This window comes from Cervus canadensis, chromosome 14 (genome assembly GCF_019320065.1).
Source record: "Cervus canadensis isolate Bull #8, Minnesota chromosome 14, ASM1932006v1, whole genome shotgun sequence".
NCBI lineage: Eukaryota > Metazoa > Chordata > Mammalia > Artiodactyla > Cervidae > Cervus > Cervus canadensis.
In genome coordinates, this window is record NC_057399.1 from 11,717,026 (window position 1) to 11,740,421 (window position 23,396).

Sequence of the window (23,396 nt, forward strand, 5' to 3'; positions counted from 1 at the left end):
TCAGATACTTGTCTCTACCATCTTGTCTATACCTACAGCCACTAAATGAAGTCACTTTGCCTTCATTTAGTCTATATGATGGAAGACTCATCTAGTTGCTATGACCACTAGCTAGGTTTATGTCCAAAATGTTTTTGAAGAGAAAACAGCAATAACACAGATAACTTGGGTTGCTATTTCAGAAAACTTGGCTAAATATCCATGAAACAGAATAAAAGAATGTGGATAACACTTATCAGATTAAAGCCAATCAGTTTATGGTGTTTGAGCGAACAAAGTCAGTGTAATGAGCACAATCATGTAATCAAATAGTAGACATTTTTGTTTTGTTATAATCTCTTAGGTTCCAAAGGTGATCAAATCAACTAGATAAGCACCAAACTTCAACTTTTTTGAGGATAGAACTGAAAAACTGATTCAGGTTTTTCTTCTCCTTTGTCATTGCTACATAGAAAAGCAGTCTGCAAAACAAATACATTTGATTTCTTGCAATATGAACACTGAGGCCTGTTTCTGCCATGTGTTACTGCCTCAAACAGATAAACTCAACCCAAGGTTTCCAAGGGTCTGGAGACTGCCTCTTACCCATTTTATGTAAGAACAGGTCTTTTCCAACAGCAAACCAACGCCCAGGAGCTCTCAAAAGGAGAGTTTGGCCTCGTGGAGAATTGGAGGAATGAGAGGTTTTGCTGGTTTTCTGTTTGCTAGGTTGTTTTCCTTCTGTAAATGGTACCGACCCTGGGACGATGCTACAAACGTTAGCAGTCCCGGCACTCCCATGCAAGGCATGTGGCCGAGAGTGCAGGGGCAAGCAAACGTGGGGTCACATCCCTGCTCAGCCGCCTTCGTGGCTCCTCCTGCCAGGAGGAGAATAACCTGCTGTGTCAGCACCAAGACCCTCCATCATCCCCTGGCCCTCACTGGTCAGAACTTTGTCTCGGCATCGGGTGCCTTAGACAAACTGAAGCACCCAGCACCCCCAGCCAGGGGCTCCTCCTTGTCACTTTACTCGTCTGCCCTTCACCTCCATCTCTGAGGCACAAATTCTGCCCAGCATTTAAGGTAGCATTTGGCCAGCTGAAATACTTCTGGACTCTTCCATGTTTTGTCGAACCACAACGTCCTCACAAGTTGGAGGAATCTCCATCATTTACCACCCCTTCCCCCTGTTTCGCTCTCTGTTTTAAATTAATTAACTAACTCATTTATTATTTCTGGCTATGCTGGATCTTCACCGCTGCACACGGGCTGCTCTGGTTGCGGCGGGAGAGGAATACTCTCCAGCTGCACACGTGGGCTTCTCACTGCGATGACTGCTCTTGCTGAGAACGGGCTCTAGGCGCACAGGCTTCAGTAGCTGTGGCACAAGGGATCTAGTGTGCAGGCTCAGAGTGGGCTTAGCCACTCTGTGACACACGGGATCTCCCCTGATCAGGCATCAAATTCACGTCCCCTACATCGCAAGGCGGACTTTCAACCACTGGACCAGCAGGGAAGTCCTCCCCGGCTTCTCCGGATGCCCTGTCTACCCTCCATCTCAGTAGGGTTTACATGACTTGTATCTGCACCATGAGCCCAAGTATTGGGGAGTGGAGTCCCTTCCCCAACAGGGTTCCTTGCCCAGTGAACCCATCTGAGTTCAATGTTACCTAAACACCCAAATTCTAGTCTACTGTTTTAAACTGTGAATAATTTATTAGTCAGACTTCGATCTCACTTGGCAGAGATATTAGTGGCACTGAAAATGTGAAACCCATTTGCTGGAATTGAGAAACTCTTTGAGAAAATCACCCAATAATTGCGAAAGCAAACTTCACAATTTCCATAACCATATTTCATTTTTAAAACTGAAATCATCAAATCCTTTTCCTGGCTGCCTCACCCACTCACCTGAGCCTGGCAATCCTATTTTCTATGCTTTGATAGGATCTCTGTAAATCTTACACTGTGTGTGTTTCCCCACAGTGAGACTGTGGGCTTCCTGAGGGCAGAGACTGCATCCGCATTTTCATTTTCTTTCTCTGACTTTGCTATTACTGCCTGTTAGTGTGTGCTGCACATGACAGGCCCTGAGAAAGGAAAACCGCCACTCACCAAAAGGCACAAACTCAAGTACAAACTTGAAGCATCTTCAAGGTAGCTTTGCTCTATTTCTCACTTCCCTTTATTTATACTAAAGTCATTCAAACAGAGTTGGGTGGAAGTTTTAAAAGACAAACCCTGCATCGACCTGTAGAACGTCTGTCAGGCCTCCTCACTCCTGTTGCTGATTTCCTCTGTCTTAAAACTTAAGCTGTCAGCGCCAACCACATTCACTTGTTTCATTGAGCACTTGCTCTATGCCTGGTCTCAAGGTGATCACAGCCAAGGCAGAAAGTGAGGCATTCACAAAAATCACCATGACACCAGGTCAAAGGTGGTGGGTACCGTATCAATGGAACCACATATATATCAAGGAGGCTACACCAAGGAGATTTAGGAAGAGATGTTAAAAGTGTTAAAGAACAACAAGTAGATTTAGCATCGATTTAGTCCAATCTTTGCCATATGTTACAATAGCCCTGCACATCCATAAGGGATAAAAGTGTTAGTTGCTTAGTCATGTCCGACTCTTTGTGACTCCCACAGACTGTAGCCCATGAGGCTCCTCTGTCCACGGAATCCTCCACGCAAGAATATTGGAGTGGGGAGTCATTTCCTTCTTCAGGGAATCTTTAACAACGCTATATTAAACATCCTTAAGGGGTTCATTGGAGGGACTGATGCTGAAGCTGAAATTCCAATCCTTTGGCCACCTCATGCAAAGAGTTGAAAAGACCCTGATGCTGGGAGGGATTGGGGGCAGGAGAAGGCGATGACAGAGAATAAGATGGCTGGATGGCATCACCGACTCGATGGGCATGAGTTTGAGTGAACTCCAGGAGTTGGTGATGGACAGGGAGGCCTGGCGTGCTGTGATTCACGGGGCCGCAAAGAGTCGGACACAACTGAGCAACTGAACTGACTAACTAACTAAGGGGTGAGTGAAGTCACTCAGTCGTGTCTGACTGTTTGCAACCCCATGGACTGTAGCCTACCAGGCTCCTCCGTTCACGGGATTTTCCAGGCAAGAGTACTGGAGTGGGTTGCCATTTCCTTCTCCAACTTAAGGGGTAGGGCCTATGTTTTATTCATAATTACATTCCCCGCAGCACCCAGCACAGTGTTTTGGGCCTTGCAGGGGGCTGATGAATGTAGGACCTGTGCCTCCTAATCCCATTTATAGGCAGGTGAAAGGGAGCAGAGAGGAACCGAGATGGAATTCTAAAACAAGGCTATTGTTGTTGCTTTAAAGGAGCCTGGACCTTACTTAAATCACAAAGGATCAGCTATGCCCTTTCTGTCACTCATTCTTGCTCTGTAATAATCTGTGCGACTCTCTGGATGATGGAAGACAATTTAGTACCTCAGAATATTGACTGCTCGTTCACAGGAAAGGTCTTCGGCAGGCTCGTCATTCATCTGAAGGATCTGATCACCGGGGAAAAGTTTACCGTGAGCAGAGCCCCCTGTGGGAGAGAAAAGAAAATACCTGGTGCTCATGCCAGGAGGGCCCAGACCCAACGTGTCATAGTCACTCAGCTGAATGGCAGCCTGATCCGGTCTCCGGGGCACCAGCTCACCCCCACCCCTGGCCAGACTTGGGCTCACAGGGATCTCAGTTTCCCTGTTTACAAATCTTGGATAATATACCTACCATCCATCACCTTCAAGGGGTGTTAGGAGGCTGTCCAAGGAAAGAGGACTAGCAGAAGAAATCCCCTGCATCAACAGAGCCAGCCAACAAATCTACTACATTCATCTCTAAAGAAATCTGGTAGGTGTGTGTGTGTGTGTGTGTGTGTAAGTTCAGATTAATAGATTTTAACTGGTCCCAGATCTCACATCAACACATAACTGAAGAATGAAGACAGACTCGAGACATTCCCAGCCTGCTCCTCTTCCCCTGATACAGCCTATATTTTACAGAGACTCAAGTGAAAACAAATCAATAATTTCTATTACTGTCTGACCAGAAACTCTCCCCAGCTCAGAGCATGCAGGGTTCAGAGAGGAGGGCCTGCTGATCCCCAAACTGTCACTGTTTCGGAGGCTGGCCAGGGGGCCACGGATGGGTAAAGCCTCAGCTGAGGCCAGCGGACCTGCGATGCAGGTCAGCAAGCGCACGGGGGCTCACCTTCCCTGTGCCATAGGAAGGTGCAAAGCCCTGGACAGAACTGGGTCAAAATGAGATGTACCCTTTCTAACTTCCTGGGGTAGCATTTTCTGCATTATGTTACAGCACAGAGATACGGGAAGAGAGCCAGGGATAATCCCCCACAAACAGCCCAAGTCTTTCTTGTTTCCCAATCCGCCCCTACCTGCTGTGACGGACACCACCGTGAGGGGAAGGCTCTCGGAGATGTGAAATCCATAGTCCTGGAGGAGGGTGTCTTTGTCTATTTTTACTGTGTGTTTCACAGGGATGACATTCTGGGTTGGGATCCCGGGGGGCCCATCAGCTGTGGCAACTTTAGCCCTGGAAGAGAAGGAGTGTGTAAGAGACAGTGAGGGGAATCTAGTGGGTGGCACAAACCAGGTCAGCCCCAAACACCCTGGAGGAGGAAGCTGCAGAGCTGAGTGGACACTAACTCTTCCCTCGAGAGAGAGAGAAGACACAAACTGCAGCAAATAAAACAGCAGGACACAGCACCATGCTCTGGAAGACGAGTCACAAAGGGCTGTGGGTGTGCAAAGACGAGGTGGGCAGTGTTAACTTTGGGGGATAGAGGAGGAGGAGTCAGGCAAGTATTTGCTACCTGGAAGAGATGAGAGATTTCGAGGGTGTATCTACCCAGCCCAAATCCTGGCATAAGGAAGATATTCAGTAACTGCTGCTGAGTGGATGGATGCATGGATGCATGGATGGATAGACTGATGGATCCATGGATGGATGGATGGATGGATGGACAGACAGGCAACCCAGGCAGGGGGCACTGCTTCAGCAGAGGTACAAAAGAGGAAAAACACGGACTGTGAATAGGAGCAAGCAGTTGCTCAGTTTGGATGTCTGATGATGACTCATTTTTATAGGTGAATTGTTTCTTTGATGATTTTTTTCTTTTTTTTCCAATATAGAATCCCAGAGAGCACAAACTCCCTCTATATTAATTGTTAAAAATATGTGTGTTTTCAGTATATCTAAAAGCAGATAAGTTGAAAGTTGTATCTTCTATCGCTCAATACCACAAAGTGAATTTACGAGCTATTTTTCATTTGTGGCAAATGGCTTTTGTCTTCTAAGGGTCAGTGGTTCTTTCTGAGGAAGATCATATAGTGAGAGATAAGGTGTTTATTGTCATTATACACAACAGAAATGTGGAGGAGTAACAGCTTCCTTGGGGCTCTGCAGTTAAGGTTTTTCATTTATTCTCATCCATTTACCAAATACTGTCAGGAACTCTACCTAATGCAATAGGACCTCACTTACCTGAAAAGCACCTCTCTGTCATTTATAATAATCTCAAGTTTCAACAAGGACCAGGAAATATATTTTTTAAAACTGCCTCAAAAAACATGCATGTGACAAGTCCAAGCACAAAGCCATATTATGCACATTACCCATAAAGGAGCTCCCTTAGGAACAAAGAAAGGATTTCTCCTAGGCAAGCATATGGGTAGTACTGAGAAGTATTAGAGGCCAGACCTAACAAGAGAGAAGAGACAGAAAACTCTGATAATTTATACTGAATAAAACCATAGGCAGGGACTTCCCTGCTGGTCCAGTGGTTAAGACTCTGAGCTCCCAATGCAGGGGGCCCAGGTTCGATCCCTGGTCAGGGAACGAGATCGCACATGCTGCAGCTAAGACCTGGTGCAGCCAAATAAATGAATAAAATTTAAAAAAAAAACCCATAGGTATTCCTGATTTAAAAAGAAGAACTTAAAGCTTTGAAAGGGACTCTCTAAATAAAATAAATAATATAGTACACTGAAAAACAAAAATCAACATTTGTGTTCCTTTGAAAAAGCAACAGGAAGGACACCCTAGACACTACTCCTATTTAAGTGGCAGGAGAAATGCCTGGAATAGTTATTGGAGAAGGAAAAATGATAAGAGGAATAATAAGCATAGCTTTTTTTTTCCCCCCAAACAGATGACAATCTACACTGAGAAAATGATCCACAAAAAGAATTGCTAGTACTTAAAAAACAAGTTTAGTGGAGTTGCAGGAAAAATACATAAAACACAGCCACAAAACGCATCCTACAATCCATTAAAGACAGAATAGCTGAAAGTGTATCAGGAGCTAGGTTTTCTTAAAAAGTTGATGTAATAACAGAAGACACAAGTAATACTGATGCTGGATTCCTGGATTCCTGGTTGGGAAGATTACAGATTCAAAAATGAACATAAGTACTGAATGAAAATATAAACTTGATGGAACACTGGTTCAAAATCCTTCCAGATTAAAAAAAAAAAATCCAATAAATCGATGACAGTAAGAGTACCAGTAGCAAGAACAACAATAATCACTCGCAACACCCACTGAGCACTAACTACGTACCAGGCAGTGAGCTGATCTATTTTCACGCTCCTATCAGAGGGCAGCAATGATCAAAACTGCATGGCATGGTCTTTACCAATGAAGGTGAACAGAAATTCCAGAAAGTCTTTTAAAATATTATGTGGCTAGCCAGAAATAGTTCAACATGGTGACAAAATCACCACACTGTGGTACTAAGCATTATACAAAGTATTAAATTTCAAAAAGGTCAAAAGAGAGAATTTCAAAAACTGGAAATAAATGTGGACCCTTTGTGCCAGCTCTGGTGAGGAGACACATTTCTAAGGATTGGAGAATTAAAGATAGGCATAAGATATAAGGGGGATGGTTTGAATGCGAAATTTCAATAACCAATACATAAATACAAAGAAATAAAAAATTGGATAACTACAAAGAAAAGCACAAAGAGAAATTTAAGTGAAAAAAAGCTTTTAACTTCTTCTTATACACAAAAATTAACGCAAAACGGATCACAGATCTAAATATGAGAGCTAAAATTATACAACTCTTAGTAGAAAATATAAGAATATACCTTTGTGACTTCGGTGTCATTTTAGATATGACGCCGAAAGCACAAGCAACAAATGAAAACATAAATAAACTGAACTTCACAGTTGAAAATTTTGTACTTCAAAGGACACTACTGAAAAAGTGAAAAGGCAATGCCCAAAACAGGAGAAAATATTTGCAAACCACATATCTAATGGGACTTCCCTGGTGGCTCAGACTGTAAAAGAAACTGCCTGGGATGCAGGAGACTTGGCTTCAATCCCTGGGTTGGGAAGATCGGCTAGAGAAGGAAATGACTACCCGCTCCAGTATTCTCACCTGGAGAATTCCATGGGAAGCCGGGCGGGCTACAGTCCATGGGGTTGCAAAGAGTCAGATAAGGACCTGGTACCTAGACTATATAAAGAATTTTTATAATACAGTTAAACAAAAAAGACAAATAACCCAAATAAAAGTTGGGTGAAGGATGTGAATAGACATTTCACCAAAGTAAATAGACAGTCAATAAGGACATGAAAAGATCATTAGCGGTTATGGAAATACAAATCAAAACCACAGTGACATACCACTTCACACCCACTAGAATGGCTATAATCAAAAAAATAGATCAAGTGCTGACTAAGATGTGGAGAAAAACGAAACCCTCATATAGTCTTGCAATTCCTTAACAGACTAAACACTGAATGACCCAGCAATTCCACTCCTAGGCATACATCCAAGAAAACTGAAAAGCATATGCCCACACAAAATTTGCACGCAAGTGTTCATAACAACATTACTTATAATAGCTCCAAAGTGGAACCAATCTAAGTGTACCTCAACTAATGACAAAAACAATATTCTATAGCAGAGTATTATTCAGAAATACAAAGGAATGAAATACTGATATGTACTATAACATGGATAAACCTTGAACACATCATACTAAATGAAAGAAGTCAGAATCATACTGTATGATTCCATTCATGTGCCATGTCCAGAATAGATAAATCTATAGCAACAGAAAGTAGATTAGTGATAGCCTAGGGCTGGGGAAGGAGGGTTTAGAAAGGAAATAGAGAGTGACTGCTAATACATTCAGAGTTTCTTGTTGGGGTGATGAAATTTTCCAAAATTTATTGTTGTGGTGGTCTTACATCCCTGTGAAAACACTAAAAATCAGTGAGCTGTACATTTTAAGTGAGTGAATTGCATGGTATGCAACATATAGATAGAGCTGTTGGAAATAAGTGAATCAACTTGTAAAATCCTGGAGGGAAAAAGCTTACAATAAAAATATATGCAGAATGGACATAAAAACATGCAGTAAATACCCAGACTTCACATCCTCAAAGTAAGTGAGTGGAAAACTCGCACATGAAGAAATAAAGCTGGTAAATAACAGAAAATGTACAACTCTGGTGATTAAAGAAGAACAACTGAATGGACTACAGAGAACTATTACATGTCACTAAAGCACCACATAGGAATAAACATAATGAAGTCCAACATGTGTGGGCCCTGGGATTTAAGGGTGACCACATAAATTGGCTGCTTACTCTCTTTGTAAAGTCATCAGGGAAATTATAATATGAATTTAAAACTTGATCATTTTCTTTGACCTTCTGTTACCATTCTGAATAACATTCCTCAAAGTAATATGCATCCCCCCAAAATAAAAATCACTGTCTGCACTAGACTATGAGTTCCTAGAAGACAAACATTCCCTTGTATCATAAAGCCCTAGAACAGAGTATGAGCTCAAAACACCCTGGCAATTGAGTATTCAAAAATATTTACCATAGCTTTATTTAGAATAGTTGAAAAAATTGAAACCACCCAACAGAGAATAGATAAATCAAGCATAGTAAGGAATTGCCCCAAGACTCTACAACAATGAAGGACCACAAGCCTGTGAAGCTTAGACATACATGGAAACATAGCTTAGAAAATGTTCTTCCACAGCATCTTCTAAACTGCCCAAACGCCCTTGTGTGGATTATTCTGCCCTTACAACTCCCCATCACTGCAGGATAAAAGTTAAACTCCTCAGCCTTGCCCTCTTGGTTTTTCCTCTCTAGGTCTCAGGTCCCAGCCAACATTCTCCGCCCACCCTCCTTCCCAGGCCTTCACTCCAGCCTAACCTTACCCGCTGCACCAGTTTTACATCTGGGCTTCAGTTCATGCAGCTGCCTCACAGGAAACTGTGAGCCCAATCAAAATCCAGCTCAAATGCTACCTCTTCCAAAGATCCTCCTCTGATTCCCTAGCTAGACATAAGTTCACTCATCTCTGAGCCCTTCTAGCCTTGAGCACCTCAACTGTCAGTGATAGCTATTTGATTCCATATATCATCACCCCACATAGACTGCAAATTCTCAGAATTCAGGAACCATTTTTTATTCACCTCTGTATTTCTCACTGTACCAAGTGAAGAACTTTGCCCATAGAAAGCATCTCTGTTTATTAGGTGAATATATGAGCAAAATACTGAATACAGAGAGTATGATACAAAATAGTACACCTAATATGATTAGTAAAGGTGGAAATGTATATATAACATTAATAAATAGCAGTAAATTTGAATGTTTGTCATTTGTCCTGTAAGTTTGCTTAATTTGATATACAGCTCTGCCTTTTGACGATGAGTCCTAATCAGGACCCATCTTCTCCATATCCCAGAGCTCAATGAATGAATCTGGAGAACAGTGATCAGCTGCTCAAGACATACTCCTGGGAGTAATCTTTGACTTTACCCTGCTCTCACCCCTAGTATCCCATCAGTCATGACTTCAAAACTCTCTAAAGATGCCCATTTTTCTCTATCTCCATGACCACCATTCTATTTCAGGACCTTGTCACCTGTCCTACAGACAGATTTCTCTAAGTGCCTCCTAGATGGTCTCCCCAATTTTCGTTCTTTTTTAAAAAAATATATTTATTTGGCTGCGCCAGGTCTTAGCTGCGGCATGCAGAATCGTTTAGTTGTGGCATATGCAAACTCTGAACTGCAGCATGTGCGATCTAGTTCCTTGATCGGTGATTGAATCCAGGCCCCCTGAATTGCAAGCATAGGGTCTTAGCCACTAGACCACCAGGGAAGTCCCTCCCCACTTTTCATTCTTGTCTCACCTAAATGATTCTCCATCCAGCAACTAGATTGATATTATATTAATAAATGCAATCCTGCTCATATGTCTGTCCTGACTGAATGACTTACTCTGAAAACCTTAGTATGGCATAATACAGCCCCTGCTCGCCACTGAAGTCTCTACAACCAAGCCATTCACTCTCTCAATATCTTTGTTCTAGCCAGACAAGTCCCCTTGGAGTTCCTCAAACACACAAGGTCTTCCTTCCGGCTAGAATATCGCCCAGCCCTTGCCACAGCTCTCAAAACACCCTACCGTACACTTCACCTGCACAGCTCCTGCTCAATCTTCTGTTTTTGGCAGAAATATCCCTCTCCCTCTGCTGAACCTGTACACAAAATCTGTACCTCACTTTTTGAAACACACGTCATATTTGTAATGACCCGTATGAAGTCTCCTGTCCTTTCTAGACAATAGCTCATATAGCACAACTATGTCTTTCTTGCCCCTATGTGCTGAATTCAACGCGAGGCATAGAGTAAGGCTTAATAAATGTTTAGAGGACAAGAGAAAAATATAAACCTTTCCACATGGTTAGAACAGAATTCATTTGGATGCTTTTCAAGTGAGTAGTCTTCATTTATCTGACTTTTCCATTTGGAAGGGTGTGCTCCCCAACAATGGTAGACAAACGAGGCCCCGCTGTGTTGACTAATCTCTGGACAGCGTCAGGAGCTTTGGCCCAGAGTCTGGATTTGACATTTTCCCTGAAGGCCACATCTAGGCTTTTGTTTGGAAAAGGATTGCTTAAAAACAGGACGAAGCCATAGTATCTCCTCAAAAAAAATGTTCGACAGGGAACTGAAGGAAATGATCTCTGCAGCAAAATTTCCTCCTCTGAAGAATCTTATAAATATCAAACTAGGCGCTGACAATCCAAAACCCTCTGTCTGCCGCCTTTGTAATGGTTGTAAATCATAAATCTGGGATCATTCCTGTGGTTTTACATCGGAACAGCATAAGACTTGGCGGCACTAATAGAAATCTTGTCAGATAACTGGATTCTAAGGTAGAACTGGAAAAAACATGTTAAATTCATCATGAAAATAGCCTCGGGTAGACTCATTCTATATTTTATGGGTCATAAGTTCGTATTGAGCTGATCAATAACACTGAGAAAAAGAGAAAATACCAGATGGAGACAGATTAGGCTTCAAATATTCTCTGGCTTTTTATCCGCTCTCTTGATAGGCTGTGAAATATATTTTGCCTCTATCTTGTAACAACAAAGAATTCACCTCTGACTTCCAGCAGGATGTGGAGAAACTATTTTGAATCTATGTTTAAACACTGTATTATGTTCAGCTTGAGTGATTTTAAAAGTGAACGTCTGGTATAAACTGGATTTTTAATCTAAAGTTTATTCAAAGAAAGAAGAAATAGAAGGAGTGGCCTGTTCCAGAAAGAAATTTATCTTGTAGTCATAATCACGGGACTAGGCTTGTGGCTGTGATAGTTTCTAGAGACCACTGAATGTATATATTGTGCGTACAGTGCTATAGGGCAAAAGCTTACAGCTGAGAGGAGGAGGAAGTATTCCACTGCTTCTTTAAAAAGGAGGTTCAGAAGACAAGGGTGACCCCACGGCTGCAGCACAGGAACTTTCTAACCTGTTCTCTTAAAATCTGTCCATGGTCAATAGCAATAAAAAACGTACCTGAAATGGTCTTTCTACACCACTAGGAGTATTAGAAAGGTAAAAAATACCATTCCTATAACTAGTAAACAGACGATGGTTATAATGAACAAGAGCAAATTTAGAAGGAGGGAAAAACCAATAGTCAAGACTTCTGACACAAAGATGCCATGATGCATGTGTGCACATTTGTAAATACGTATGCCTGTGTGTACATGTGTGAGTGTGTGCATATGTGTATTCATTAAACACACATGTGCACACATTAGATTAATACTAACACACACTGATATTAAGATTAAATATAAACTGAAAGAAATCTTTTTAAGCCTTGAGGTTTATAAAACTGAGCACCAAGAAGAAGGCATGAAATTCATCAAACGCCTTAGATTGTTTTAAATCTTGACCTATAAAACCAACATTTCTAGATTACACATATGAGAATCCAGTAAATCTTACACAAAATTGTTTTAATAATACAATAAAATTATTCTAAAGTTCACATGGAAAAGGCAGATAAGAATATAAAATGGCAAATGAAGAGAATAAAAGTCTAGTTTAACAGACAATAAATATAAATAGTTTTAATACAGGTGTGTGAAAGAAGGCAGTTAGATCAATTAAACAGAATAGCTAGCCTAGGAAGAGATACAAGTTTTCACCCTCAGACACAGGAATTTCATATATGATAAAAGAGACCATAAGTCAGTGAAGGAAAGGTTACTCACAGTTAATGGTGATGCAAACACTCCTTATTTTGGAAAAAACCAAGCTAGATCTTTATTTCACAGCCTATACTAAAATAAACACCAAAGTAAAAACTTAAATATAAAATATCTTAAACTATCAAATTGAAAATTAATTAATTATTGGATAAGGATTTTCTAAGCTTTGAAACAAAGAAATCATCAAGAGATTATCATTTAACTATATGAAAATCAAAAATTGTAGGAGACAAAAAATGGTATAATTAAGCAAAAAAGCATTCTATAACATGTCCTTCTCATCTCATTTTATCACCTCCCTAGTTATAGAAAGCAGTAAAGAAGATAATTTAGTTCAAAGCAAAATGGTTAAAAATTAGTTTATAACGCAATGTCACTATGTTACAGCTTTTATTAAGTGGTTTGTATTACACTATTTTTACAGAAATTCAAAACATGTCACAGAGACTATTTGGGGGGGTTAGCTATTTCTAAAAGAGCACGGATACTGTAAATGTTATTTTTATATTGGAATGTAAAATTAAGTGGTAAAATAGCAGTCATCTTAATCATATCTGAGTAATTTTGCATTTCTACAATTATTGGTATCACTAAGCTTGCACACACACATAGACATTCAAACTGAGTGCCACTATCTGAATTTGACTAGGGATTGTCCACTCATTTAAAATTGAAGAAATCAAAGTAACTTTGGAAGTTGACACTCTTCCCCAGAAAAAAACCCGTTTTAAGATGCCTTATAAAGCTCTAACATTACGCAGGTTCATAAAAATTATCAATTTGTTTAATAATATTTGGAAAAGGAAATTGTTATTTTTGACTAATTTCTTCCTAGACAGTTCAATTAGTGTTGGAGATAAAATTTAACTTTATGGGAAAAAAATGGCAATTGTAATTAAGTAAGTACAACCAGCTGAAATGAGTAGAAGCTTTTAAAGGTCTGAAAAGATAGCAAGATTGTTAAAAGATGGATGTAAACGTATGACTGCAGATTAATTTCTGTTTCCTTTTCTCTGGACTATAAAAAACACTTCAAATCTATTTTTTTCATTTCTTGACCTGGCTATCAGGAAATGCAGAGCCAGTGTTAGTACTCAAATGCTAAATCCTACTTCTAATTGGCTTGCAAGCTATCTACAGAATTTCCAGTCTTTATTTAAAAGTTTTTATGTGTTTTAAAACTGTTAATCATCAAAAATTCCATTTGGAAGAAGAAACAATGCAAAATTTAGATATATTTTAAATAAATAAAAATAAGTAATATAGTCCCTGACTGTGAAAGCCCTTAATCAATAAACATTTATTGAATATCTACTACATGCTATGTATGCATTCTTCTAGGGCTGAAGATACTTTTTAGATAAGACAGTTATGGTCTTTGGTCTCATATGTGGCAGGAGGGTTGGGGGAGAAGAGTCATATATTAAACAGGTGGGGGGTTAGGCAAAGAACAAGTAAACAAATGGATATATTGTTATAAAGTGTGGCAAGGAAGTAGGAGGAACAAGATGAAGACATGCACCCAGGAACAGATTGTAAAGGGGCTTGTAGGCTATGGGGCGATGGCAGGCGGCCACTGAAAGGTTTGGGATGGGGTGGAGCCAGGAGCGAGCCTGGGGGACAGGAGCAGTGTGTATTTTGAAAAGCTCACTATGGCTTCAGGGTGGAGCAGAGAAGGAGTGAGTGACTATGGCAATGCCCTCCGGGGACAGAGAGCTGGACAGAATGGAGATATGTTTGAGGATGAACTGACAGAAGCTGCTGATGGGCTAGATACAGGGTATAAGAGAGAGGAAAATTCAGCATGACTCACAGGTCTCTCGGTTAAGCAATTCTGTGGAAGGTGGTATCATTTACTCTACTCCAGGAAAACAAATCATGCTTTTCAATTCTTGACCATTTTCAACTGATCTGAAGACAGAAGGACCCAGCTTGAATCAAGGTTGCAGGATTAGAGATGAGAAACAATTTCAATAAGACTACATGTGATTTATCCTAGAAACACAGAAATAATGCCTTCCATGGACACTTCCAGGAATCATTCCCTCTTTTTCTTCTCTCTCTAAAGCACTTGGAAAACAAACTTCCTACTAAATTCATGGGAAGATGCTCAACATCATTAGCTATCAGGAAAATACAGATCAAAACCATAATGAGATACCACTTCACACCCACTAGGATGTTTATAATAAAAAATAGCAGATAATAAGTGTTGCCAAAGGTGTGCAGACATTGGAAACCTCATATCCTGCTGGTGGAAGTGCTTTGGAAAACAGCCTGGCAGTTCCTCCAAAGGTTCAACGTCAAGCTGCTATATGACCCAGCTATTCTAATCCAAGTATAAACCCAAGAGAAATGAAAACATATGTTCAAATAAAAAATGTTTATAGCAGCATTATTCACAATAGCTCCCAAGTGGAAACAACTCAAGTGCACATTAACTGATGGACAAAGAAAATATACCATAATAGAATATTATTTAGCAATAAAAAGGAATGCAAGTGCTGTTTAAAACAGTCAAGATATGGAAGCAACCTAAATGTTCATTAACAGAGGAATGGATAAAGGAGAGGCAGTACATATTTACAATCAAATATTACTCAGCCATCAAAAAGAATGAAATAATGTCATTTGCAGCAATATGGATGTGGACCTTAAAATTGTCATGAGAAAAGACCCTGATGATGGGAAAGTTTGAAGGCAGGAGAAGGGGACGACAGAGGACAAGCTGGTTAGATGGCATCACGGACTCAATGGACATGAGTTTGAGCAGGCTCCAGGAGACAGTGAAGGACAGGGAGGCCATGGGGTCACAGAGTTGGTCACAACTGAGCAAATGAACAACAACAAAAATTGTCATACTGAGTGAAGCAAGTTAGACAGAGAAGTAGAAACAGCATGTGACATCCTTTATATGAGGAATCTAAAAAAACATGATACAAATGAACTTATTTATAAAACATAAAAAGACGCACAGACTTAAGAGAATGAACTTCCGGTTGCAGCGGCAGTGGGGAGGGGAGGATGGGGGAACAGATAGTTAGGGCGTTTGGGATGGACAGGTACACACTGCTATATTTAAGATGGATAACTAACAAGGACCTACTGTATAGGACAGGGAACTCTACTCAACGCTATGGGGCAGCCCAGGTGGGAAGGGTTTTGGGGGAGAATGGATACATGTATGTATATGTATGGCTGAGTTGCTTCACTATCCATCTGACACTACTATAACATTGTTAATCCACTATACTCCAATACAAAATAAAAAGGTTTTAAATAAAAGGAATGCATGCTGAGGCATATTAGAACATGGATGAACCTCAAACACATTACACTAAGTGAAAGAAGGCAGTCACAAAGACAATATATTGTATGATTCTATTCACAGGAAATATCCAGGACAGACAAATCTATAGAAACAGAAAGTAGATGAGTGGTTGTCTAGAGCTGGGGGAGGGGCAAATAGGGAATGACTGTTAATGGGTATGGGGTTTCTTTTGGGGTTTCTTTTGAGGGTATCAAAAGTATTCTAAAATTAGACTGTGGTGATTGTTGCAAAATTCTATATATACACTGAATATATACTGTATATACACTAAATAAATCTGTACATTTTTAAATGGGTAAATATTATGTGAAACACATCTCAAAATAAATGAGAAAAAAAAATTTCTAGATGTTGCCATTTATTTACATTCTGTGAGAGAAACTAGATATTAGAGAGTTACATGGTCAAATATTCAGGCAAGGTCAAGTCAAAGTTACACAAGTCTTTTTCTGCAGGACTTCTCAGAGCCTTTAATGTGCCAAAACGCACTATGAATTACCAAGAGTGGGTGGGTAGGAATTAGATATAGTTTGCATCGCTTCCTAAACATATTTGGCCATGGAATGTTTTTTAGTAGAGAACATCACACACAACTAGGTTTTGCAGAACCCACTTCAGAAAACAATGTACCTAGGAGTTTTCCCATTCATTCACCAAGCACTACCTGACTCCTTGCAATCTCCTGGAACTCAATCTGGGCTATGAGGTGAGGCTGATACTTTTCCTGCCCTTCACTGAGCTTGTATAGAAGCTCAGAAGAAACAAAAGGGATGTGCTCAAGTTTAAGCTGAACACACCTGGAGAAGCACAATGCTGATGCTACAAACCAAATACTGTGGGACCCCTTGGGAGAGATTGATTCTGGCTGTGGACTGTGGAATACTTCATGGAAGACCCAGCATTTCAGCCAGACCCTGAACTGTGAATGGGGTCTAGACACATGAAGATGGGAGGAAGAGATGTGGCACAGGAACCCAGGTCTAGGTGGTGGAAGGGGAAGCTGGGTGCTCGGGTAGGGGAACAGCGAGTAGGTCATTTCAGCTGGTGGATGCTGTGAACGAAGCAGAAGCATAAGACAAACAGCTGTAATGGATTGTGGGTCGATCGTAGGGAGCCTTGAATGTTTAACCAAACATGTTTGAACTCATCCTACAGGAGATGACGACCCAGCAATCATTTCAGAGCAGAGCGGATGGGGATGGCTGTAAACGAGATACTCCTGAACCTCAGGTTTTCGTCTGTAAAATGGGGCTAGTCCTCCCAACCTTATCCTATCACAGTGTGTGAGGACCCGAGCATGTGGATACAGGGAGCGCAGCTCTGAGCAAGTGTACCGCTCGGCAACAGGACAGCTGTTCCCAGTTCCTTTGGAAGAATATGTGTATCAGAAACACCTGACACATGATATTTCATCTCCATGTCAGGGCCAGACAGGAAATCTGAGATGGAAAATGAGCGCTTTGAAACAGAACATATTTTAAGTTCTCTTGTAGCAGTCAAATCAGATCTGTATTTGATTTCATTTCATTTTGTTTAGAATGAAATAGGGACTGCAAGGAAGGAACAGCTGCTGGAAACAAAGCCGGGGAAAGAGTATAAACAGCAGATTGCCTGACATCAAGTACTAAGACAAGCGGGTGTGTGTGCGACAGACAGAAGCAGTGAACATGTGTGACTGTGTGTTCAAAACTCTGTGTGTGAGTGTGTGTTTCAGAGCATATAGGCACATGGATGCAAGTATGTGGGTGTGAGTGTGCATACGTCTGTCTGTTTGTGAATGTGTGTCCCTATAAACTTGGGCATGAGTTTGGGGTGAGGGACTCTATGTCTCTGAGTGCCTGCTGAAGGATGCAGAGGGGAGGAACTGGAAAGGGACCAAGAGGAAGGCACTCCAGCAAAACTGCTGACCCATTTACACTTCTCCCGTCACAGGATGTAAGAACAAAGCCAGCCGGAGACAGTGATCCCCAGGCGCTGCCAAGACTGCAAAACCTCCTCCCACGGGAACACTGAACCCTCCCAGACAGAAATCTCCGCCAGCCCAGGAGCCTTACCGGGCCGAGCTGTCCCGGGAGCGCCGGAGCCATCTTGCCACCATTTGTTCTATTCTCTGGGCTTTCCGTGTCTGGAATAAGCTGGTCTCCAGCTCTTCCATTTACCTAAAAGGAAGAAGAGTTGTCTTAAGAAGCTAACCAAAATGCTTGGAAGAGGATTCTTAAAGATCACCGTGATGCTTCCTATATTTGCCAATTTTAAGACATGCTGATCAAATAACCAGGGCTTTCTTTCTATCTGAAATGAACACACAGAGGGGCTCAGTGTCCACAGAGTGAAGAACTTCAGCAGCCCCCTGCCCTGAAGAGCCCACAGCCCTGTAATGCAGTCTTGTGATAAAGCCAAAGAGATTGCCTTTATTTCTTCAGTGGTTAAAGATAAGGACTGGGAAATGTAAGCAAGCCTTCTCAGACTGTGACTATGACCCATTGTCAGAGACACACCTTCTGTGTGACCTGCCCTCCCACCTCAGCTCTGCATCCCTGGACCGCACCACTTGGTTCTGACCGCATCAGGAACTACGTGGAGATGGAAGCATTTTAATCACGTTGTGCCCACTCATCTGAGGGCTGTTTTTTTATTTTTTTTTTGCTTAGCATTTTATATCTAACTTTTGAATAGGTAATTCTGAATTTGTATAATTCAAACTCAAGATTTAAAAAAAGAAACAGATATACAGTCACTGTGTTGTGCACTTAAAATTTTGTTAAGAGGGTAGATCTCCTGTTAAGTGTGTTCTTACCATAAAAATTAAAAAAGATATACAGTGAAAGGTATCCCCTCTCCTCTTCCCTAAGCCCATCCACTCAGTTCCCATACTGATACGTAATCACTGCTTTCCCACTTGAGATATATGTCTTTCCAGAGTTTCTGTATGCCTGTACAAGCAAATACAAATATAGATTTCAGGTATCCTCTTCTTAACACAAAGGATAGTACACCACACACATTGTTCTGCACCAAGCTTTCTTTCTCAGTATCTTTTCACATTAATACAAAGAATGCCTCCTCATTCCTTTTGACAGCCTCTGCGTATTACACTGTATGAATGTACTATAATTTAAGAAGTAGTCTTCCCTTGATAGACATTTGGGTTATTGCCAATCTCTCTGTTGTAAGTAATATTGCAATGAGTTATGTTGTACAAGTATCATTTCTGTACATATGCAATTATATATTTGGTTTTGAAATCCAAGGTCAAAATTTACATGCATTTGTGCTTTGATAGATATTATCAGGTTACCAAGAAAAACAGCATATATACTTGAAATTAAAGTTTCCTAAAACAATATATAATTTTCTATTTTACTTCTTAAAATACTGTCTCAACTCATCAAGTTAATTTCATAATCCAATAAATACCCACACAAAATAATATATGACACTGGGAAATAACCATGGATACAGAAAAAAATTCTAAAACATTACAAGAGATTATGTTGCTAAACAATACATTAAAACCTTTAAAAAACTTAATACCATAGATGGTTTTCAAGGGAAATATAAATGATATAAGATGACCCTAGAAGAGACAGAATGTCTAAAAGACAATTACCATAGAAGAGAAAGTTGTTAAAGAGCTACACTCAAAAAAATTCCAGGCAAATAGGTTCAAAGGTGAACTCGCACAAATTTATAAGACATAGCTCACCCTTATGATTTTTTTGTTGTTTTACTTTAAATATAAACTTTAAATTTTGGAATAATTTTAGATGAACACAAAGACTGCAAAGATAATACAGAGGGTTCCATTACACCCTTCATTCAGCTTTCCCTAATGTTAGCATCTTACATAATCATTGTAACTTTGTCAACACTAAGCAATTAACATTGGTACACTAATATTAGCTAGACTGTAGATTTTATTCAGATTTCATCAGCTTTTCCATTCATGCGTCTTTTCTGTTCTAGGATCCAATCTAGGATGTCACATTGCTTTTAGCCAGCTTAGTTTATTTCCCCCAATGCTATGCCAGTTATTCTAGGCCATAAAAGAAAATGAAAGCTTCCAAAATTTTTTAAACAGTCATTATAACATTGATACCAATTCTGATAAACATACTGCAATAAGGCAGAAATACCATGTCCCTTACAATTATCAAGGTAAATAATCCCAAATAAAATATTAGCAACTAGAATCATCAGTAATCTACAGAATAATAATGGAATCTATACTAGGAGTGCACTAACTGTTTTCATATAAAATGAAAGCAGGACACCCAAACTCATCACTTTCGAAACACAGAAACAACGTTTTTCATCAGATGGCAGCCAAATACAAATTAATGGGTATAAAACATAGACTGCAACCAAAAATAAATTCCATTTGCATCAAGGGATGTGTCAGTCTGGCTTTTTTTCTATGGGGACAGCAGACCTGAATACTATCTTCAGTTCTACACAGCTCACTTTTCAAAATCATAAAAGTGAGAGAAGATTTCCGGTTAAGCATGGTGAATTGAAACAATGTCTTAATCTCTTCTCTTTTCTGAACCTTACAAATTACAGTAAAGGAAATAAACCCATGGAATAGAGAAGACCACAGAGGAGCAATGTTGACGGTGTCTGGAAGGTAAGCAGTTGGGAGGAGATATAACCGCAGAGCAAAGGAACCAGAAACCAATGTGCTTGCAGAGAGAGATTCTGACGGAAAATGAGCCGATCGCCATTTGACGGCTCAGGAATTAGAGGCAGCAGGTACGGGAGGAAGCAGGGATGAAGGATAGGGCTGAAAACATGAAAGATGTCTGTATAACGCGGCAACTATATTCACAGGCCCCATCCCACTACCACCTGCCTAGACAACCATCCCTTCCCTAGCCTTCTGGGGCAAAAGGCTTGGTCTTTAGAGAATCAAACACGAGAGGCTGCAGATTTGTGGCGACCAGGCACAGCACAGGATACAGGAATGAAATAGAAGGATTAAGAAAAATTCTTCTTACTCAATGACAAGAACTCCTTTGCCCAGTTCCCAGAATCCAGGCAGCTAGGAATTTACATCCAAGTAAGAGACTAGAGATCTTTTTCTGGAGAACTAAAGAGCACCAGAAAAAGACCTTTAGATAGTGATACTTCTGGTAACTTGCTGCCGGATCACCCTGGCTTGAAATCTGTCAGTGTCCTGTCAGTGGGCCCCATCCATCCATCCTACGAAGCTTCTAATCATTCTGGGTTTCTCCCCAAAACATCTCAGATCTCTTTTTACTTTCTGATAATCTCAATGCCAAGACCATGCACAATTGTCGACGACCTGCCCCATCCAATTGCTTTTAATGCTTCACTCTTACACATGAATGGATATTTGAGGAAGCCTATACTATTTTAAAAAGATCCAAACAAACGGAACTCAAAGAAACAGAGACAATGCAGGAAACAGAAGAAAAAATGTCAATCTACAATTCAACTCCTCAAAAAGATAAGACGTGATATCCATGAAAGAAAAAGAGAATTTTCTTTGAAAAAGAATAATCAGAGAACATAAATCTGGAAGCTGAAAATAAAATAGCTGGAATAAAAATTCAATTAAAAAGTTGAGAAATGTAGTCAATAAATATAGAAAAAGTAACCACAAGCCAAAGACAGGGTAAAAAGAAAAAAATAGATGTGTATGTCCAAAATTCATCCAACATGAGTTCTGTAAGGAGACAGTAAAGGAAATGGAGGTAAGGAAATTGTTAAATAAGTCAATAACATTTCCCTTAGAAGCTTGTTTCCAGATTAAGAATGTTTACTAATTACCCAGCATAATTAATGAAAAAATACCCACATCGAGAAATAACATTGTGAAATCTCAGAAACGAGAAGCAGAATATCTTCAAAGCTTTGGGAGAAAAAAAATGGATCACATACAAAAAACTGAGAATAAAAACGGCATTAGACTCCTCAGGAACAACAGAGGCCTGAAGACATTGGAGCCACGCCTTCAAATCTCTGAAGGAAAATAATTTTCAATCTCCATGTTGAATTATAGACTATAGATTCTATAGATTACAGAATTATATAGTCATTTCAGTTCAGTCACTCAGTCGTGTCCAACTCTTTGCGACCCCATGAATAGCAAGCAGCATGCTAGGACTCCCTGTCCATCACCAACTCCCGGAGTCCACCCACACCCATCTCCATTGAGTTGGTGATGCCATCCAACCATCTCATCCTCTGTCTTCCCCTTCTCCTCCTGCCCTCAATCCCTCCCAGCATCAGGGTCTTTTCAAATGAGTCATCTCTTCACATGAGGTGGCCAAAGTATTGGAATTTCAACTTCAACATCAGTCCTTCCAAAGAACACCCAGGACTGATCTCCTTTAGGATAGACTGGTTGGATCTCCTTGCAGTCCAAGGGACTCTCAAGAGTCTTCTCCAACACCACAGTTCAAAAGCATCAATTTTTCGGTGCTCAGTTTTCTTCACAGTCCAGCGCTCACATCCATATATGACTACTGGAAAAACCATGGCCTTGACTAGACGAACCTTTGTTGACAAAGTAATGTCTCTGCTTTTTAATATGCTGTCTAGGCTGGTGATAACTTTCCTTCCAAGGAGTAAGCATCTTTTAATTTCATGGCTGCAATCACCATCTTCAGTAATTTTGGAGTCCAAAAAAATAAAGTCTGACACTGTTTCTACTGTTTCCCCATCTATTTGCCATGAAGTGATGGGACCAGATGCCATGATCTTAGTTTTCTGAATGTTGAGCTTTGAGACGACTTTTTCACTCTTCTCTTTCACTTTCATCAAGAGGCTCTTCAGTTCCTCTTCACTTTCTGCTATAAGGGTGGTGTTATCTGCATATCTGAAGTTACTGATATTTCTCCCAGCAATCTTGATTCCAGCTTGTGCCTCATCCAGCCCAGTGTTTCTCATGATGTACTCTGCATATAAGTTAAATAAGCAGGGTGACGATATACAGCCTTGTCGTACTCCTTTTCCTATTTGGAACCAGTCTGTTGTTCCATGTGCAGTTCTAACTGTTGCTTCCTGACCTGCATATAGGTTTCTCAAGAGGCAGGTCAGGTGGTCTGGTATTCCCATCTCTTGAAGAATTTTCCACGGTTTATTGTGATCCACACAGTCAAAGGCTTTGGCATAGTCAATAAAGCAGAAAAAGATGTTTCTCTGGAACTTTCTTGCTTTTTCGATGATCCAGTGGATGTTAGCTATTTGATCTCTGGTTCCTCTGCCTTTTCTAAAACCAGCTTGAACATCTGGAAGTTCATGGTTCACGTACTGTTGAAGCCTGGCTTGGAGAATTTTGAGCATGACTTTGCTAGCATATGAGATGAGTGTAATTGTGCGGTAGTTTGAGCATTCTTTGGCATTGCCTTTCCTTGGGATTGGAATGAACACTGACCTTTTCCAGTCCAGTGGCCACTGCTGAGTTTTCCACATTTGCTGACATATTGAGTGCAGCACTTTCACGGCATC

The 23,396-nt window shown here is 40.5% G+C and overlaps 1 protein-coding gene and 1 non-coding gene across 6 annotated transcripts in view; one reads left to right on the top strand and one right to left on the bottom strand.

The window, feature by feature from the left end:
* FRMPD1 (FERM and PDZ domain containing 1) overlaps nucleotides 1-23,396 on the bottom strand; it is a 153,334-nt gene that overhangs the window by 27,361 nt on the left and 102,577 nt on the right. For all 5 annotated transcript variants that reach the window (XM_043487306.1, XM_043487304.1, XM_043487305.1 and 2 more), the window contains exons 2-4: nucleotides 17,975-18,079; nucleotides 4,401-4,558; nucleotides 3,446-3,548 (exon numbers count right to left, since the gene is read on the bottom strand). In XM_043487306.1, coding sequence (XP_043343241.1) covers nucleotides 3,446-3,548; nucleotides 4,401-4,558; nucleotides 17,975-18,075 — 362 coding nt within the window. In that variant the 5' untranslated portion in view covers nucleotides 18,076-18,079. The remainder of the gene's footprint in view (nucleotides 1-3,445; nucleotides 3,549-4,400; nucleotides 4,559-17,974; nucleotides 18,080-23,396) is intronic.
* On the top strand, nucleotides 5,791-5,863 carry TRNAG-CCC. The gene has a single exon. It is a non-coding gene; the product is annotated as a tRNA-Gly (tRNA).